This window comes from Mercurialis annua, linkage group LG2 (assembly GCF_937616625.2).
Source record: "Mercurialis annua linkage group LG2, ddMerAnnu1.2, whole genome shotgun sequence".
Taxonomy (NCBI): Eukaryota; Viridiplantae; Streptophyta; class Magnoliopsida; order Malpighiales; family Euphorbiaceae; genus Mercurialis; species Mercurialis annua.
The window spans coordinates 8,373,420-8,387,912 of NC_065571.1; the positions used below are offsets into that span (position 1 = coordinate 8,373,420).

General features: G+C 31.6%; 3 protein-coding genes across 4 annotated transcripts; 1 reads left to right on the top strand and 2 right to left on the bottom strand.

Moving 5' to 3' along the window:
• Nucleotides 1-2,583: 2,583 nt before the first annotated feature.
• Nucleotides 2,584-4,292, top strand: LOC126670174 (GDSL esterase/lipase At4g26790). Its single transcript, XM_050363839.2, has 3 exons — nt 2,584-3,185; nt 3,355-3,844; nt 3,973-4,292. Exons 1-3 carry the CDS (start codon nt 2,820-2,822, stop codon nt 4,164-4,166), a joined length of 1,050 nt encoding a protein of 349 aa, XP_050219796.1. The 5' UTR covers nt 2,584-2,819; the 3' UTR covers nt 4,167-4,292.
• Nucleotides 4,293-4,579: 287 nt separating this feature from the next.
• On the bottom strand, nt 4,580-6,396 carry LOC126670175 (upstream activation factor subunit UAF30). Of its 2 annotated transcripts, none has more exons than XM_050363841.2 (3): nt 6,205-6,396; nt 5,527-5,732; nt 4,580-4,836 (listed from the first exon to the last, which is right to left on the bottom strand). In XM_050363841.2, exons 2-3 carry the CDS (start codon nt 5,698-5,700, stop codon nt 4,708-4,710), a joined length of 303 nt encoding a protein of 100 aa, XP_050219798.1. In that variant the 5' UTR covers nt 5,701-5,732; nt 6,205-6,396; the 3' UTR covers nt 4,580-4,707. The 2 variants fall into 2 exon arrangements, with proteins under 2 accessions (XP_050219798.1, XP_050219797.1); XM_050363840.2 differs by having other exon boundaries at nt 5,527-5,726; nt 6,205-6,391.
• Nucleotides 6,397-13,108: 6,712 nt separating this feature from the next.
• Nucleotides 13,109-13,982, bottom strand: LOC126670654 (glycine-rich protein 2-like). Its single transcript, XM_050364430.2, has one exon. The coding sequence runs from the start codon at nt 13,878-13,880 to the stop codon at nt 13,272-13,274; it is 609 nt and encodes a 202-aa protein (XP_050220387.1). The 5' UTR covers nt 13,881-13,982; the 3' UTR covers nt 13,109-13,271.
• Between the last annotated feature and the right edge of the window lie 511 nt (nt 13,983-14,493).

The following is a 14,493-nucleotide window of genomic DNA, read 5'->3' on the forward strand; positions in this document are numbered from 1 at the left end:
ATAGGGTGTAGCACCAGCTCTATTTAAATTCTAATGATATAATGACCAATTAAAATTCTATAAGATATTTTAAACCACCTCACTTGAAAAATTTATCGGTCCAAATAAAATTATAATCTAAACTGAGATGTAACTGACCCTTATCCCTACAAAAAGAATGTATTGTCCTCATTAATTTTTTCAATGTCTTAAATTTAGAACATCTATTAATATAGTAATTCTTTTTCTAATACATATTCCATTAATTCAAAAGTTCACGTATTAAGTTATTGAGTATTGGTTCATTTAAATATAAAATATTATATTCCAATGAAACGCAATGAATGACTCGATGCAATTCAGTTCAAGAAATAGAGCGGATGATCAATGACAAATCAAGAACAAAAATTATTATGTTACAACTTAGAAGATGATGAATATTCGATTATGTACAAATTAAATATATGACTGTGCAATATTTTCAGTGAGAAATCACCTCATTTGCGCTTATCACTCATTCATGTTATGTGAAGATGAAATTGTATAGAGGTTATATTTTTTTTTTTATTTTTGATACGTTTTGTTATGGTGATTGTCTTTATTTTTTGAAAGTTTTGTTATCCTTTTTATATCGAAAGATTTGTTATCCTTTCTATATCGAAAGGTTTGTTTGTTGGTATTTCATGAAGTTTTGGTGAGTCTTTTGTTAGACATCGAATAATGAGATTCTTATGATGTTAGAGCAGTTATGTAATTTTGATTTTAATTTTGTAAGGTGATATGCGAACAAAATTTTGGTTCTTGTTCGGTTGATATTGATAGAAAATTATTTTCATTGTTAAAAAATAAATCATCAACAACTTGAGAAAGCACCATATAAAATGAAAAAGAAAAAGAATAAACATTAAAAATATAATTTAATTTATTTTAAAATTGATGCCTAAATTTGAAATCAATTAGTCTTAATGCACTTTCTCACCTTAATCTTCCCATTAGAAGAATGTTTTTGATCAATTTCAGCACGTAAAACCTCTTTGGTATCTACTTCTTTTGGTACATCAAATTAGAACTACACTAATACCTACTTTCTGAAGAAGAAAAAAATCAGAATTAAATAAGATGCTAATTTTTCCTCTCTTATTGTTGGGTTGTCTTAGTATATTCAAACCTAACAATGCAGCACGTTGGACTGTAGGCATTCGTAATCCCGAGAAGGGTGTAAATGAATCAGATTATTTGTAAATTATTCGGAAAAATTAAAATTAATTAGTAAAAAATTTGAGTCCAATTCGAGTTCGAACTATTTGAATTTTTTTTCTAATCGAACTTGGGTATCAATTAGAGAGACACATAAGAGCCACAAATTTATATTATGTGAATAAGGGTTCGTTTAAATTTGTTAAAAATACATTGAAAAAAAATCATTAATGAAAGATGTAAATCATTTGGTACATTTTTCACTAAGAATATGTGTATTTTTAATTTTTTAATAGATTTACATTTTTCACTAATTTTTTTTTTATCTATATCATCCAAGCTCAGAGTTCGAACTTGAAAATTTGAGCTTACTCTAGTTCAAGCTTGAATTTGTACAATACAGTCAAGTTCTAGCTTCCCATAGTTCGGATTCGGATCGTCTCGTCTACATTTTTAATCGTGAGATTGATTTAATTTAAAGAAAATAAAAAGTTGCCTTTTGTTGTGCAACCCAACCGATCTTTGAAAAAAGAAAAACTAACACCCCTTCAAATCACGTAGAAACATGAGTACATACGTCCAGCGCAGTCCAACAAAAACGACAGTGTTTAGGTTGATGAACTGGTACATCACATTTTTATTGTGACTGCTTATATCCTTCTCTAACGTTATAACTGCATTAATTCTCATTCAAGCCAAACACATATACGAACCAAATATTTCAGCCATTTGCTGGTCTACATAGGGTTCACCAAATGGTCAAAACCAACCGAGTGAACCAAAATCGAGTATTTTATCTCTTTGATCGACCCGACCGATAACCAAATTTACCAAAACTAAATTAGCTAAACTATCAAATCTTAAAAATACAAGACCGAACCAAACTGAAATAGTAGGCTAATTCAGTCAAACCGATAGAAATATAAAAAAATATATAAAAATATTTAATTAATTCGGTTAATTTGATTAACTTAAATATCAAAGCTCTTAACCGTAACCGAACCAACACTTTTTATTGATCAAACTGACCGAACTAACCAAATTTTCTAAAACCGACTTGATCGGTTAATTCGATTAATTTGATTTATCCAAATTTTTTGCTCACCCCTAAGATGTGGACAGTTAGGAGTCAAATCTCTCGAACCATTTGTTGATCCCTATTCCAAACATTCTAGAGAATAATTATTTTTTAATAAAACCTATTAATGTGAGAAGAATTTATGTTCTAAGCAAAAAATTACTATATCAGAATAATGGAGCCTACTAGTTAGTTTCTAGTGGTTGATGGTCTTTGTCTATGACCACAACATGTGGCTCAATGATCCTACGTTGTCCATTAGGAATTAATGCAATTTCCAGTACAAAAAAAAATGATCAGAAAATCAGTAAACTATGGAACCAATAAAACTCTGTAGTCTGTACCAAAGCCTAAAAAAATGGTCATTGAATACACTAGACAAAGTGTAAGCACCAACCCACTGAAACAATTAAAACTCTCAACAAACTTCATCTATACATTTTCTATTAGCTTCTGCAGCTTCACTATGAATCATCATTCATAATTTCTTACCATCTTCACCCAACCACCTAAACAACACTTGTTTATAATTAATATTTATATTTAGAGTCGGGGCTTACTAAATATGGCAAGTGAGATCATGTTCTGGTTCTTGTTTGCTCATCTTGTGCTACAAATAATTCACGTAAATGCAAAAGTTCCGGCCATTATTGTGTTCGGAGACTCTTCGGTGGACTCGGGGAACAATGACTACATATCTACAGTTCTAAAGAGTAATTTTGCGCCTTATGGTCGGGATTTCAATGGTGGAAAACCCACCGGAAGGTTTAGTAATGGTCGGTTACCAACAGACTTCATTTCTGAAGCTTTCGGACTCAAGCCGTTAGTACCAGCATATCTAGATCCAGCGTACGACATAAGAGATTTTGTTACTGGAGTTTGCTTTGCTTCTGCCGGCACTGGCTATGATAATGCTACAGCAGATGTGCTAGTAAGTTGTGCTCACTCCTTAATACTAGATATAGGCTGAAATTAGTATCTATTGAAGCATCTACGATTTAATATCCTATAATTATAAAATAGTTAAATTCCGAAATAATTACTTCGAGGAAAATCTCGATGATGTGAGCTTAATTTCTCCATTCTCACTGGATTTGCAGTCTGTAATACCTCTTTGGAAGGAGATAGAGTACTATAAAGAATACCAGAAGAAGCTTAGAGACTATCTAGGACATGAGAAAGCTACTGAAATTCTTGAAGAAGGACTCTACCTTGTCAGCATCGGAACAAATGACTTCCTAGAAAACTACTACCTATTGCCGGGGAGATCATCCCAGTTTTCCGTCAGGGAGTATCAGAATTTCCTTGTGGGAATAGCAAGAAAATTTATTACGGATATTCATCTACTTGGAGCTAGAAAGATTTCTGTAAGCGGGCTTCCTCCAATGGGGTGTTTGCCTTTGGAAAGAACAACAAACATATTTTTCGGAAGTGAGTGCGTCGAAGAGTACAACAACGTAGCCAGGGATTTCAATGAGAAGTTAAATAGAATGCTCATTGAGCTGAACAAAAATCTTCCTGGGATCAAACTGGTGCTTTCAAGTCCCTTTGATATTCTGTCAAAGATCATAGATAATCCAAGTTCGTACGGTAAGTTCTTTGCTATATTACTAGTACTATATAGATAAATTTCTCTGGATGTTTCTATATGAATATAAACTCAGGTATGGCTAAGCAAAGTCACAAGGAAATGGTTTCTGACCTGATATCTACAACAGGATTTAATAATGCAGCAGAAGCATGCTGTGGAACTGGACTGTTTGAAATGGGTTATATGTGCAATAGGAGAAATCCTTTTACATGCTCAGATGCAAATAAATATGTATTCTGGGATTCCTTCCACCCAACAGAGAAGACTAATCAGATTGTTGCGGATTATGTAGTCAAAAACTGCTTAACTCAGTTTCTGTAATGATAAGAAAATTCATGCTATCGGTGTAACAAGTATAGTTCTAGTTCTAGTCCTTGCTATTTTTTTCAAATGGTTGTACTATCATTTCTGTAAACTAATCAACCAAAGAATACTCTTCCAAACTTATATTTATTCTCCTTAAACCGCCAAGAGGAGTTTTAAACAAGATAAACACTCCAAAGTGATCCTACCAGATCTAGAAGGGAATTGCACTGAACATTAATTAATTTCTCACAAGTAACAGCACACGGGAGGTTTTTTTTGCAGTAAGAAATTATTTAATTTCTATGTTTTGTTAAAGGAATCAAGATAAGGTGAAATCCTAGCATATGACCAACAATTTAATATCTTTGTTTGAATGAAAAGAAGACTAATTCAAACATTGCTAGGAGCTTCATGAAAAGCAACCGACGGGCAAGAAATAAGCTACATTAAATATTTTAATAATCATTTTAATGAAAATAAAACCCTTCTAGGATTCATCACATTAAATAGTAAATAAATTAACAATGTAAAGACCCTATTATGATGCAATGAAGGTCTACTTCGGATCTTTGGGAAAATGCATTTTGATCAGGGCAGGAAGTTCAGCAAGATCAACCTGAGGCTTGCCCAACAAAATACTCTTCAACTTTTCATCACAGTTCACTATGTTCTTGTTGTCTGGGTCCTAGTGAAGAAGAGACAAATAGAATCTTTAGCAACACCAAGAAGATGGATTCACATAGTAAGTCCATAGCAGGAATCAGAACCTTACTAAAGTTAAACGACAAAAATGCAACAAAATCAGACAGTTTTAAGTCTATGCAATCAGGCTGGTTTAACCTCTTTTTAAGAAAAGAAAGGAATATTTCATGTGTAATCACAATGAACTAGCATCGACCATCTTGACTACATTCTATCATCAATAACACAATAATTAAGGATTAGTATTAACAGAAAAATTACGTGATATTGATAAAAAGTGATTTATTTTGATAATTAGGTGAAACAAAAGCATACGAATTGCATACATTCCCAATCATAGAAAATAACTCTTTTATTCTCCCTACCAATTGAGTATTTAAATAGTAACAATTATTTCAAGAGTATTAATCAATGCATGGTAAGTGATGGAATGACATAGAAAACTACGATAGAAATCATGTGCAGAATAACAGAAGATTGAAACGGCGTCAAACCTTCAAATGAATAACACAAGCACCACATTCTAACTAAAAGCTATTCAGAGAAGATGAAAGACGAAAAGCATAGCATATGGCGAAATATGGTCGGTGTCAAAGTCTCTCTGATACACTAGTCACTACAAAAAGTTAATTCAAGAAACATACACAAAATAACAAGTTGAAGAAACAAGAACCTGGAGATTATTAGTCTTGATGTAGGACCAGACATGCCTGAAACATCCCAGACGAGAAATTTGCGACTGGCCAACAAAATCTCTAAGATTTGAAGGAAGGTTTACAAGATCAATTAAATTAGCAATCTTCTTGGGGTTGTCTGTGACAGCCTTCTTCAGCTGCTGTGGCAGCATCTTCCCTAAGCCTGTCTGCTTTCTTTCTGCAAATAAGACATAACAAATACATTAATCTTCCTCTGCTTCTGAGCTCTCAAACTTAATTTAGAGCTGTTTCTTTTCAAGCAAACTTACCAATGCCAAACAAATACATCAATTTTTTTTACTTTTATGCTTAAACATGAGAGACTAAATTTTGTTAGCACTGAAACTAGATGCTCTTTTTAATTGAAGAATTTAATCAAACAGTCGGTGTGCAAGCATAGGGTGACTCAAAATTGCTATTTTGGATACCCGTTTAAGGCAGTTCATAAAAAATGATACCCATTTAAAGTTGTTCTGTGGGTAATATAATCAAACACTTGGCATGCATATTCAAAAGCTGAAAAATAAAACATATGTTGCAACGGGAACAAGAGCAATAACATTTACTATTGAACAATTCATCAAAACGAATTCAAATAAACAGTTAAAGTATCGAAATTGAAGAACGCAGAGTAGAGGGTTAACAACGAGAAGTACCTAGAGACTGAAGATTGAGGGACTGGAATGTCGAAAGATTATATTCTGATCCTGAAAGAGCAATTTAACCCCCGTTTTTGCAGATTGCCTATGAAAAAGTGCTAAAACGTTCCTATACTTTGCTATAATTTAACGTTTTGGCCCTGTGGTTTTAATATTAATGCAACATAAAACAATGGTAACAATTTAAATGTAAATAAATATATTAGTTTCAAAGTAAGATTCTTATCAGGATTGGCAGTAGGTTATGGGCATTTCGGAAGCGCTGAGTTGGCTCAAGGGACGGTCTAATGTGATCGTTGAGTCTGACTCGATGGAGACGATTGTTGAAATTAAGAATTCAAATTTTATTGATCCAAAGTTATTTCTTGGAGATTGTTCGGAATAAACTAAGTACTTATATAAAATTGATTGTGTTTTCATTAGGAGATCTGCAAATTAGGTGGGGCATGTTCTTGCACAAAGAGCTTGTTCCATTTCAGATCATTAGAAGCGGTTTCGTCATTTTTTTGAATTTTTCACTACTGTAACTGCTTATGATTTGATTTAGTGAAATCAATTTTTCTCTGGAAAAAAAGTGACGCATTTATATCTATTGTATATAACAAATCCTTTGAGGTGCATTACCATTCCTCTTTTTTTTTTACTTTAATTTTTTTTATAAAATAAATGGTTTCATTAGATCAAATTTGAAACAAATATATCGATAAAAAAATTCATGATAGTTTGAGAGTCATTCCTATTAACCTGAGATAAAACGGATATTACATGCAAATGTTGTCTGATTATCTCTTAACAAACACAAAATTTAAATTATAAATTGTTTTGCTAACATGAAACAACCTTCGATCATCTTATCTCTTCTTTGTCGATCTGAATCTCCAAACTTACTTACGATCTTCATTGAATCTGATTCAATTATAATATTTTAACCTTATTTCAGCCAACTCACATGATTTCTATATTAATAAGGGGTCAACATTTCTTGCTTTAATCACTCTTCTATCAGTGTCACAAACCACATACGCCATCCGGTTCTATTTTAGCCGATTATACCGCCGCGTCCCCATTTGCTTTTACCTAGCCAGCTGACAGTGTGTTCCATCTAACCACCCCTTCCTCCACTCTAATATGCAAGTGTTGGTTGCCTGTACATTTTCAAGCACAAAGCTGATGACCTGCATAATTAATCACCTCCTTAAGTGATCTACCTCGCTTTTGCCAAATTACAGAGTTTCTGGTAAACCAAAAAATCCAGCAATTGCCACCAAGCTACAGTCTTCATTCTTCAACCTACTCAGCCACCTACTACACTATTCCTACATGTTAGCGTCATTCCCATGCATCACGTCCAACATTGCCTACTTCCAACAATTTTAGTGAACTCACAATAACCAACTAAATGAATTTGTGTTTTCTTCCCATTACACATTTGACGAACCGAGTACATGCAAATACGTTTTATGGTCAGAGTTTCAATCAGAACCATGGTTGTCAAACCCGAACCGGACCGGCCGGTTCGACCGGAAAACCCTCGACCCAGTCATATCAACGGTTCGGGTTGAACTAAAATCCCTTATAATTACAAACCCGCGGTTGTTTAATCGAACCGGCCGGATAACCGCTGAATTGGACCAATTAACCGGTCAAGTAACCGGAAAACCCGGTCCGGTTCGGTCAATCACTTAAAAACCCAAGCCCTTATTAAAAAAAAAATAAGGAATTTAAATGTCATTGCTGGGATTTGAGCCTTGGTTGTTTAGTATTTTTAGTGGAAGCATTCAATACCACCAAGCTAACTTACTATTTGTGTCTATATTTCTTATTATATAATATATATATGATTATTAATAGTTATAACTTTTTATTTTTTTATTTTTATAATACGGATTTAATTCCGGTTGAACCCCGGTTGAACCTTTAACCCTTGACCCTCTAGTTTCACCGGTTTTATCACCGGGCCGGATTTGACAACCATGATCAGAACAACCTCTTCATTAAAAGCGATTTTTACTATCAAATTCCAGCTGTCTTTAACATATCTTATATTCAAATGAACTTTGATAATTCTATATCTATTAACACCTTTTTTTAGGCTTATATTCACCTATGGCACTCCAACTTAAACACCCCAACCACCAAGTCTCCTGAACTAAATTTTGGCCCGCTAAACCCCCTAAACTTCACTTAATGATCACCTATGACACTTTTGGCATAAATTGACCAAAATACTCTTTAAATCTTTAAGAATAACAAACAAACCAATACCAACCAAACCTAAAGTCACTTAGCCAACCAAATCAACCATAATCCAACAAAATCAAACATAATCTAAATAAACCTAAATTCATTCAAATAATAAATAAATAATTATTTTTTAATTTTAAAAAATTAAATAAATAATTATTTTTGAATATTAAAAATTTAAATAATTTTTTTTCAAATTTTTCAGTGGATTTGTTCACCTGTTCAATTTAAAAAAAATTAAAAAAATTATTTAAATTATTTAAATTAAAAATTATTATTTATTTAATATTTAAAATAAATAATATTTTTTCTGGCGGTGGTGGCCGGAAAAATTGGCGGCGGCGGGTGACGGTTTTCGGTTGAGTGGTCTGATTTAATTGGGTGGATTAGTGATCATTAAGTGAAGTTTAGGGGGTCTAGCGGCCAAAATTTAATTCAGGGGGCTTGGTGGTTGGAGTGTCTAAGTTGGAGTGTCATAGGTGATTATAAGCCCTTTTTTTTTACTTCCTTATTAGAATATAAAGAATTATCAAAAGTTTTATTATGACTAATTTTTAAGACATAATTCTGTTGAATATTAAGTGTGATTGAAAACCACACATTGAAAAATATACGAATAGAATGTGGAATATATAAATACAATGGACTACTTAACTCATTAATTTAGAGTTTTGGGTTTGATGTGGTGTCTAGCCCACGGTTATATGATTCCCAATCATATAACCATGGGCCAGAAACCACATTTGAAGATCTTTCTACTAAGGGTGTAAATGAACCGAGCCGAGCCGTGTTTTGGAGTGTTCATGTTCATCTCGTTTAGCGAACAAAGTGTTCATGTTCATTCGAGTTTTGAACGGGGGTGTTTATATTTGGTTCGTTTAGATTTTATATTGTTTATAATCAGCTCATGTTCTTTCGTTTAGCTGCTAAACGAACAAGCTCGCGAACAACCTCGATAAGTATCAAACGAGCTCATTCGCGAGCCCATTCATTTAATAGTTAAAACATATAAAATACGCGAGCACAAAACTACATTAGTTTCTTATATCAAAACCATAATTTTAGAATTATATAAGATATTAATATAAATTAATTTAAATATGAGTCAGTTCGCAGATACCTAATTGAATTTATAAACGAGCTTGCACGAACTCTTATTCAAACTCGTTCACAAACTCCTATTCGAGTTCGTCCACGAACTTGTTCACGGTCTCTTATTTGAGCTTGTTCACGAATCACTAATCGAGTTGTTCGTGAATCTAAACGAGATGAATGTCACTATGTTCATATTTAACTTAATAACTCTTCAAGCGGTACTCTCTCAATTTCTTATCTGTTTTGTTCATCTTTCAAGGTTTCCTTTGAAGGTGGAAACGATGATCCCCGGCTTTCAGACGAATTAATATCGTTTTCATCCGCTCGTATATATTCTTTTCTTTTTTCTTCAATAAAATACTTCAGTTGGAGTTTTTGTTTGTTTTTGGTTGTTTTGCAGCGGTTTTGCTTCTATATGACAATAATTTTAATGTGTTGACATTTTCTCGAATTCAATTAAGATCTTATAGTTTTGGCGATCACCTGTCTTGATTTTTGGTGAATTCTGTTTATACAGTTTTCTTTATTTATTCAAGTTTTTTGTTATACTTTGAGCTTCTTTGTTACAAATTTATGCTATTTTTTTTCAATTTTTGTGACTATTTAAGTTTACAGGATACAGATTTTTTGAATATCAAACTTGTATTCAACTCCGGCACAGCTATTTGATGATCTGCGACTAAGTCGATTATATATGTTGTAGCTTCTCTGTCTAATCTACATGTTTACCCCGAATCTTATACTATAACCAATTTTGTTTCAGTTATAATACAAAAGATTTTATGTTGATTTGAAGAAGAAAAAGAAAATAAAACTTGAAAATAATAAAATTGCAGATCACCTAAAAACATTTGATAAAAATAATACTATGAGAAAACACGCCGAACAAAAAATAACAAAGACACCTCCAACTATTTCACCAAAAACAGTTAATGTTTCACCGAGAAATAATCTAAATAGATCAAAGCAAAAATGACTAAAGATAAAAAAAAGAGAGATTTAGGAATTTACCTCAAATATAAAAATAATATGATTTTATACCTCAATAAAGAAAAGTTAATGCAAATACATCACTGTTTAAACATATTTATAATTTTACTCTTCTTATTTAAATGTTTGTGATTTTACTCTGACACATGTCACACATGATGCATATGCTCTCTCTCTCTCTCTCTCTCTCTCTCTCTCTCTTTATGTGTCACACATGATGCACATACTCTCTCTCTCTCTCTCGACATGACGCATCTTATTTGTTGTGCCCATTATAAATTATTTCCAAATTTAAACTTTCTTTTGTTTGTTCCTTTTTTGTTCTTCAGCTTTTTTTATTTCTTTTTTTTCTTTATTAATTAAAATATTACACATTATTAAATAAATTAAACGTCTTCTTTTCATTTATTTCAGTATTATCAAATATTTTCTAATTTAAAAATATATACTACTATTTAAATGTTTATTATATTAATAGCATATTCAATTTTTTTTTGATGAATAGCATATTCAAAAATTATATGAACTAAATAAAAAATCACAGTATCACATTATCATATGATTATCACAGTTTCATCTTAGTATGTAATCATCAGTGTATATGATATTGCATTGTCATCTTATTATCATGTCATTACTAATATCGTATATTGCTGATTATTATATGATAATATGATGATACTGCTGGATAATATAAGACAAAATCACATTAGCACCTTATCATATGATTATCACGGTATCACCTTATCATATGATTATCACGGTATCACCTTATCATATGATTGTCACAACTTCATCTTACCATGTAATTATCAGTGTATTATATTGCATTGGCATCTTATTATCATATCATTATCAGTACAATCTGTAGCAAATTATTATATGATAATGTGATGATACTGCTGGATAATATTAGACAAAATCACAATATCATATTATCATATGATTATCATAGTATTACATTATCATATAATTATCATAGTTTCAACTTATCATATAATTATCAATGTATCATATTGCATTGTCATCTTATTGTCATGCCATTATTAGTATCGTATGTAGCAGATTATAATCATCTCGTTATAAAAAATTTCCCATAATTTTTTTCATGCAGGTATCATATATATTATCATACTATTATCAATAAGAACCTTATCATATTATTATCTTCACATTATCTCTCGTTATCATAATTTTTATGTATTTTTTCCATATAGCTATCATATTATCATACTATTATCATAAATGTATTATTTAATTATCATCTGGTTATCACTGATATCATTAATTTTTTTATAATTATATTTTCACGTACGTTATCATCCAATTATCACAACCTTATCATACTTCATTATCATCTAGTATCATATTATCATATAATTATCACAGTGTTATATTATCATATGATTATCAAAGTTTCAACTTATCATATAATTATCAATATATCATATTGCATTGTCATCTTATTATCATGTCATTATTAGTATCGTATGTGGCAGATTATTATCATCTCATTATCATAATTTTTTTTGTAATTTTTTTCCATGCATGTATCATATTATCATACTATTATCATTTTATTATTAATAAGAACCTTATCATACTATTATCTTCACATTATCATCTCGTTATCACAATTTTTATATATTTTTTTCCATATATCATATTATCATACTATTATCATAACTACAATATTTAATTATCATTTGGTTATCACCGGTATCATGAATTTTTTTGTAATTTTATTTTCACGTACGTTATCATCCATGATAATGTAGTGATAGTCATATGATAATCAGACGTTTTTTTTATAAAAAAAATAATTTTCTCTTCAGTTTTATGATAATGATATGATAATGCCGTGATAATTATATGATAATCAGATGCTGTTTTTTTGCAGAAAATTGTTTTTTTTTTTTGCAAAAAATTAATTTTTTCATCATAACATCGTTTATTATGCATATTTTTAGATTTAAAGTTGAAAAAATTCAAGAGTAATTTATTTACATCTGAAAGTTAAAATAAATCGTATTTATCACCACAAATTAAGGAAAAATTGCTAAAATCAAACATGAAAGGACGGCGGAGCGACAGAGGAGCGATGAAGAAAAAAAAAATAGAGAAGAAAAGAAGAAATAAAATTGAAGAAGAAGAAAAAAATGGCGAAAAAAAGAACCAGTAAATAAGAAGAAGAAGAAAGGGAGAAGAAAAAGAGGAAAAGAAAGAAAGAGAGAAAAAAAAAATGACAGATGTCACTTAGAGTAGAATAAATATGATTAAAATACAATAATAATAATAAGTAGGTATAATTATAATATAAACATGTCTTAGAATAAAAAAATAAATATATTAAAAAAGTGAGGTATTTTCTCTATCTTTTTCTTATTAAGGTAGGAAATCATATTATTTTCAAAAAGAGAGTATTTTTCCTAATTTTCTCTAGAAAAAATTACTAAACTATCACTCTCACCAAAATTATTACTTTTAATAAGTTTTAAAGATTTATAATTTCGATTCTCATATTTTATTCTTATTTACCTGAAATAAATAAGATAGTATTTAATACTCCAAATTCAGAAGACAAAAAATAAATTCTTAAATTATAAAAATAACAATTTCAACCTAAAGATAACAGCAATTTTTTCAAAATAAAATAACATGATATAGGTAAAATGTGACTAAACCAACAAACCTATCACATTTTACAAATTTGCCCCTCGTTAAACCCTAAAAAACTAACGCCCACTGTTAGGGCAATCCCTGGCAAAATGACCAGATCCGCCACAGCCATAGCAGCTCATGCCGCCTCCACCACCACCACCTCCACTGCTATATCTCCCGCCACCGCCGCCGCCTCCTTGAGAACAATCCCTAGCAGTATGACCTGGCTGACCACAAGAATAACATCCACCACCACGGCCTCCGCCTCCACCACCACCCCCATATCCACCTCCATAGCCACCTCCAGAACCTCCATATCCGCCGCTGGATCTCCCTCGGCCACCACCGCCACCATAACCACCACCGCCACCATATCCACCTCCACCTCCATAGCCACCATCTCCATATCCACCAGAGCTACGACCCCCTCTACCGCCTCCTCGACCGCCCTGAACAGCGCTACCGTCGGGGCCGGTGACATCAGCAGCCTTACTACGGCCATCATCGGACTGTTCGATGTGATACTCGACATCTTCGCCCTCGCCGAGGCTGCGGAAGCCGTCGCTTCGGATGGAAGACTGGTGGACGAAGAGATCTTCGCTGCCGTCGTCCGGCGTTATAAAGCCGAAGCCCTTTTGGTCATTGTACCACTTCACCTTGCCTGTCTTCTTTTGGCCACTCATCTTTGAAACCCTAAAAAATGTGAATCTGAAAAATATGAAAAGAAAAGTGAGAGTGAGGTGGTTATATACCGGACTCTGTAGTTGAATAGGGTTTGAACTTTATATTTAATCCAATTTCTTGGAACGCTGGCCTGCCTTTTCCTTTTTATAATTCTTTTTACTTTTTAATTAATCAAATAACACTAATTTTGATTTTATTTATTTATTTACAACTCTCGTCTCAATAAAATTGTCCACTTTTTTTTATCATACAGTGTAAAAAAACAATCATTATTTATAAATTTTGTAAAAAAAAATTATCTTTCTTGTTATACCGTTATTTAATATATGGTCCACTTTCAGTTTATCCAATAATATATTTTAAATAGGGGTAATATAGAAAATTTAGTGTAAAAGTTAATTACTTTAAAAGTGAACAAATATTTTGGGACAAAAATATTTTTCAAAATAGACAACTCTATTGACATGGAGGGAATAGTAATATATTTTTTTCCAATTTTAAAAAGTAAAAAAAACTGAAAAATGGAAAATCCAATATAAATAAAAAATACAAATTAAATTTATTAAGTTATTATATCTCATAAAAATAAATTTTTTATTTATAATAATATCA

Coding starts and splice junctions, on each gene's coding strand:
- LOC126670175 (XM_050363841.2), bottom strand. CDS start 5,700: ATGCTGCCACAGCAGCTGAAGAAGGCTGTCACAGACAACCCCAAGAAG. Junction 4,837..5,526: donor TCAAGACTAATAATCTCCAG/GTTCTTGTTTCT, acceptor CTTCTTCACTAG/GACCCAGACAACAAGAACAT.
- LOC126670654 (XM_050364430.2), bottom strand. CDS start 13,880: ATGAGTGGCCAAAAGAAGACAGGCAAGGTGAAGTGGTACAATGACCAA.
- LOC126670174 (XM_050363839.2), top strand. CDS start 2,820: ATGGCAAGTGAGATCATGTTCTGGTTCTTGTTTGCTCATCTTGTGCTA. Junction 3,186..3,354: donor ATGCTACAGCAGATGTGCTA/GTAAGTTGTGCT, acceptor CTGGATTTGCAG/TCTGTAATACCTCTTTGGAA. Junction 3,845..3,972: donor AGATAATCCAAGTTCGTACG/GTAAGTTCTTTG, acceptor TATCTACAACAG/GATTTAATAATGCAGCAGAA.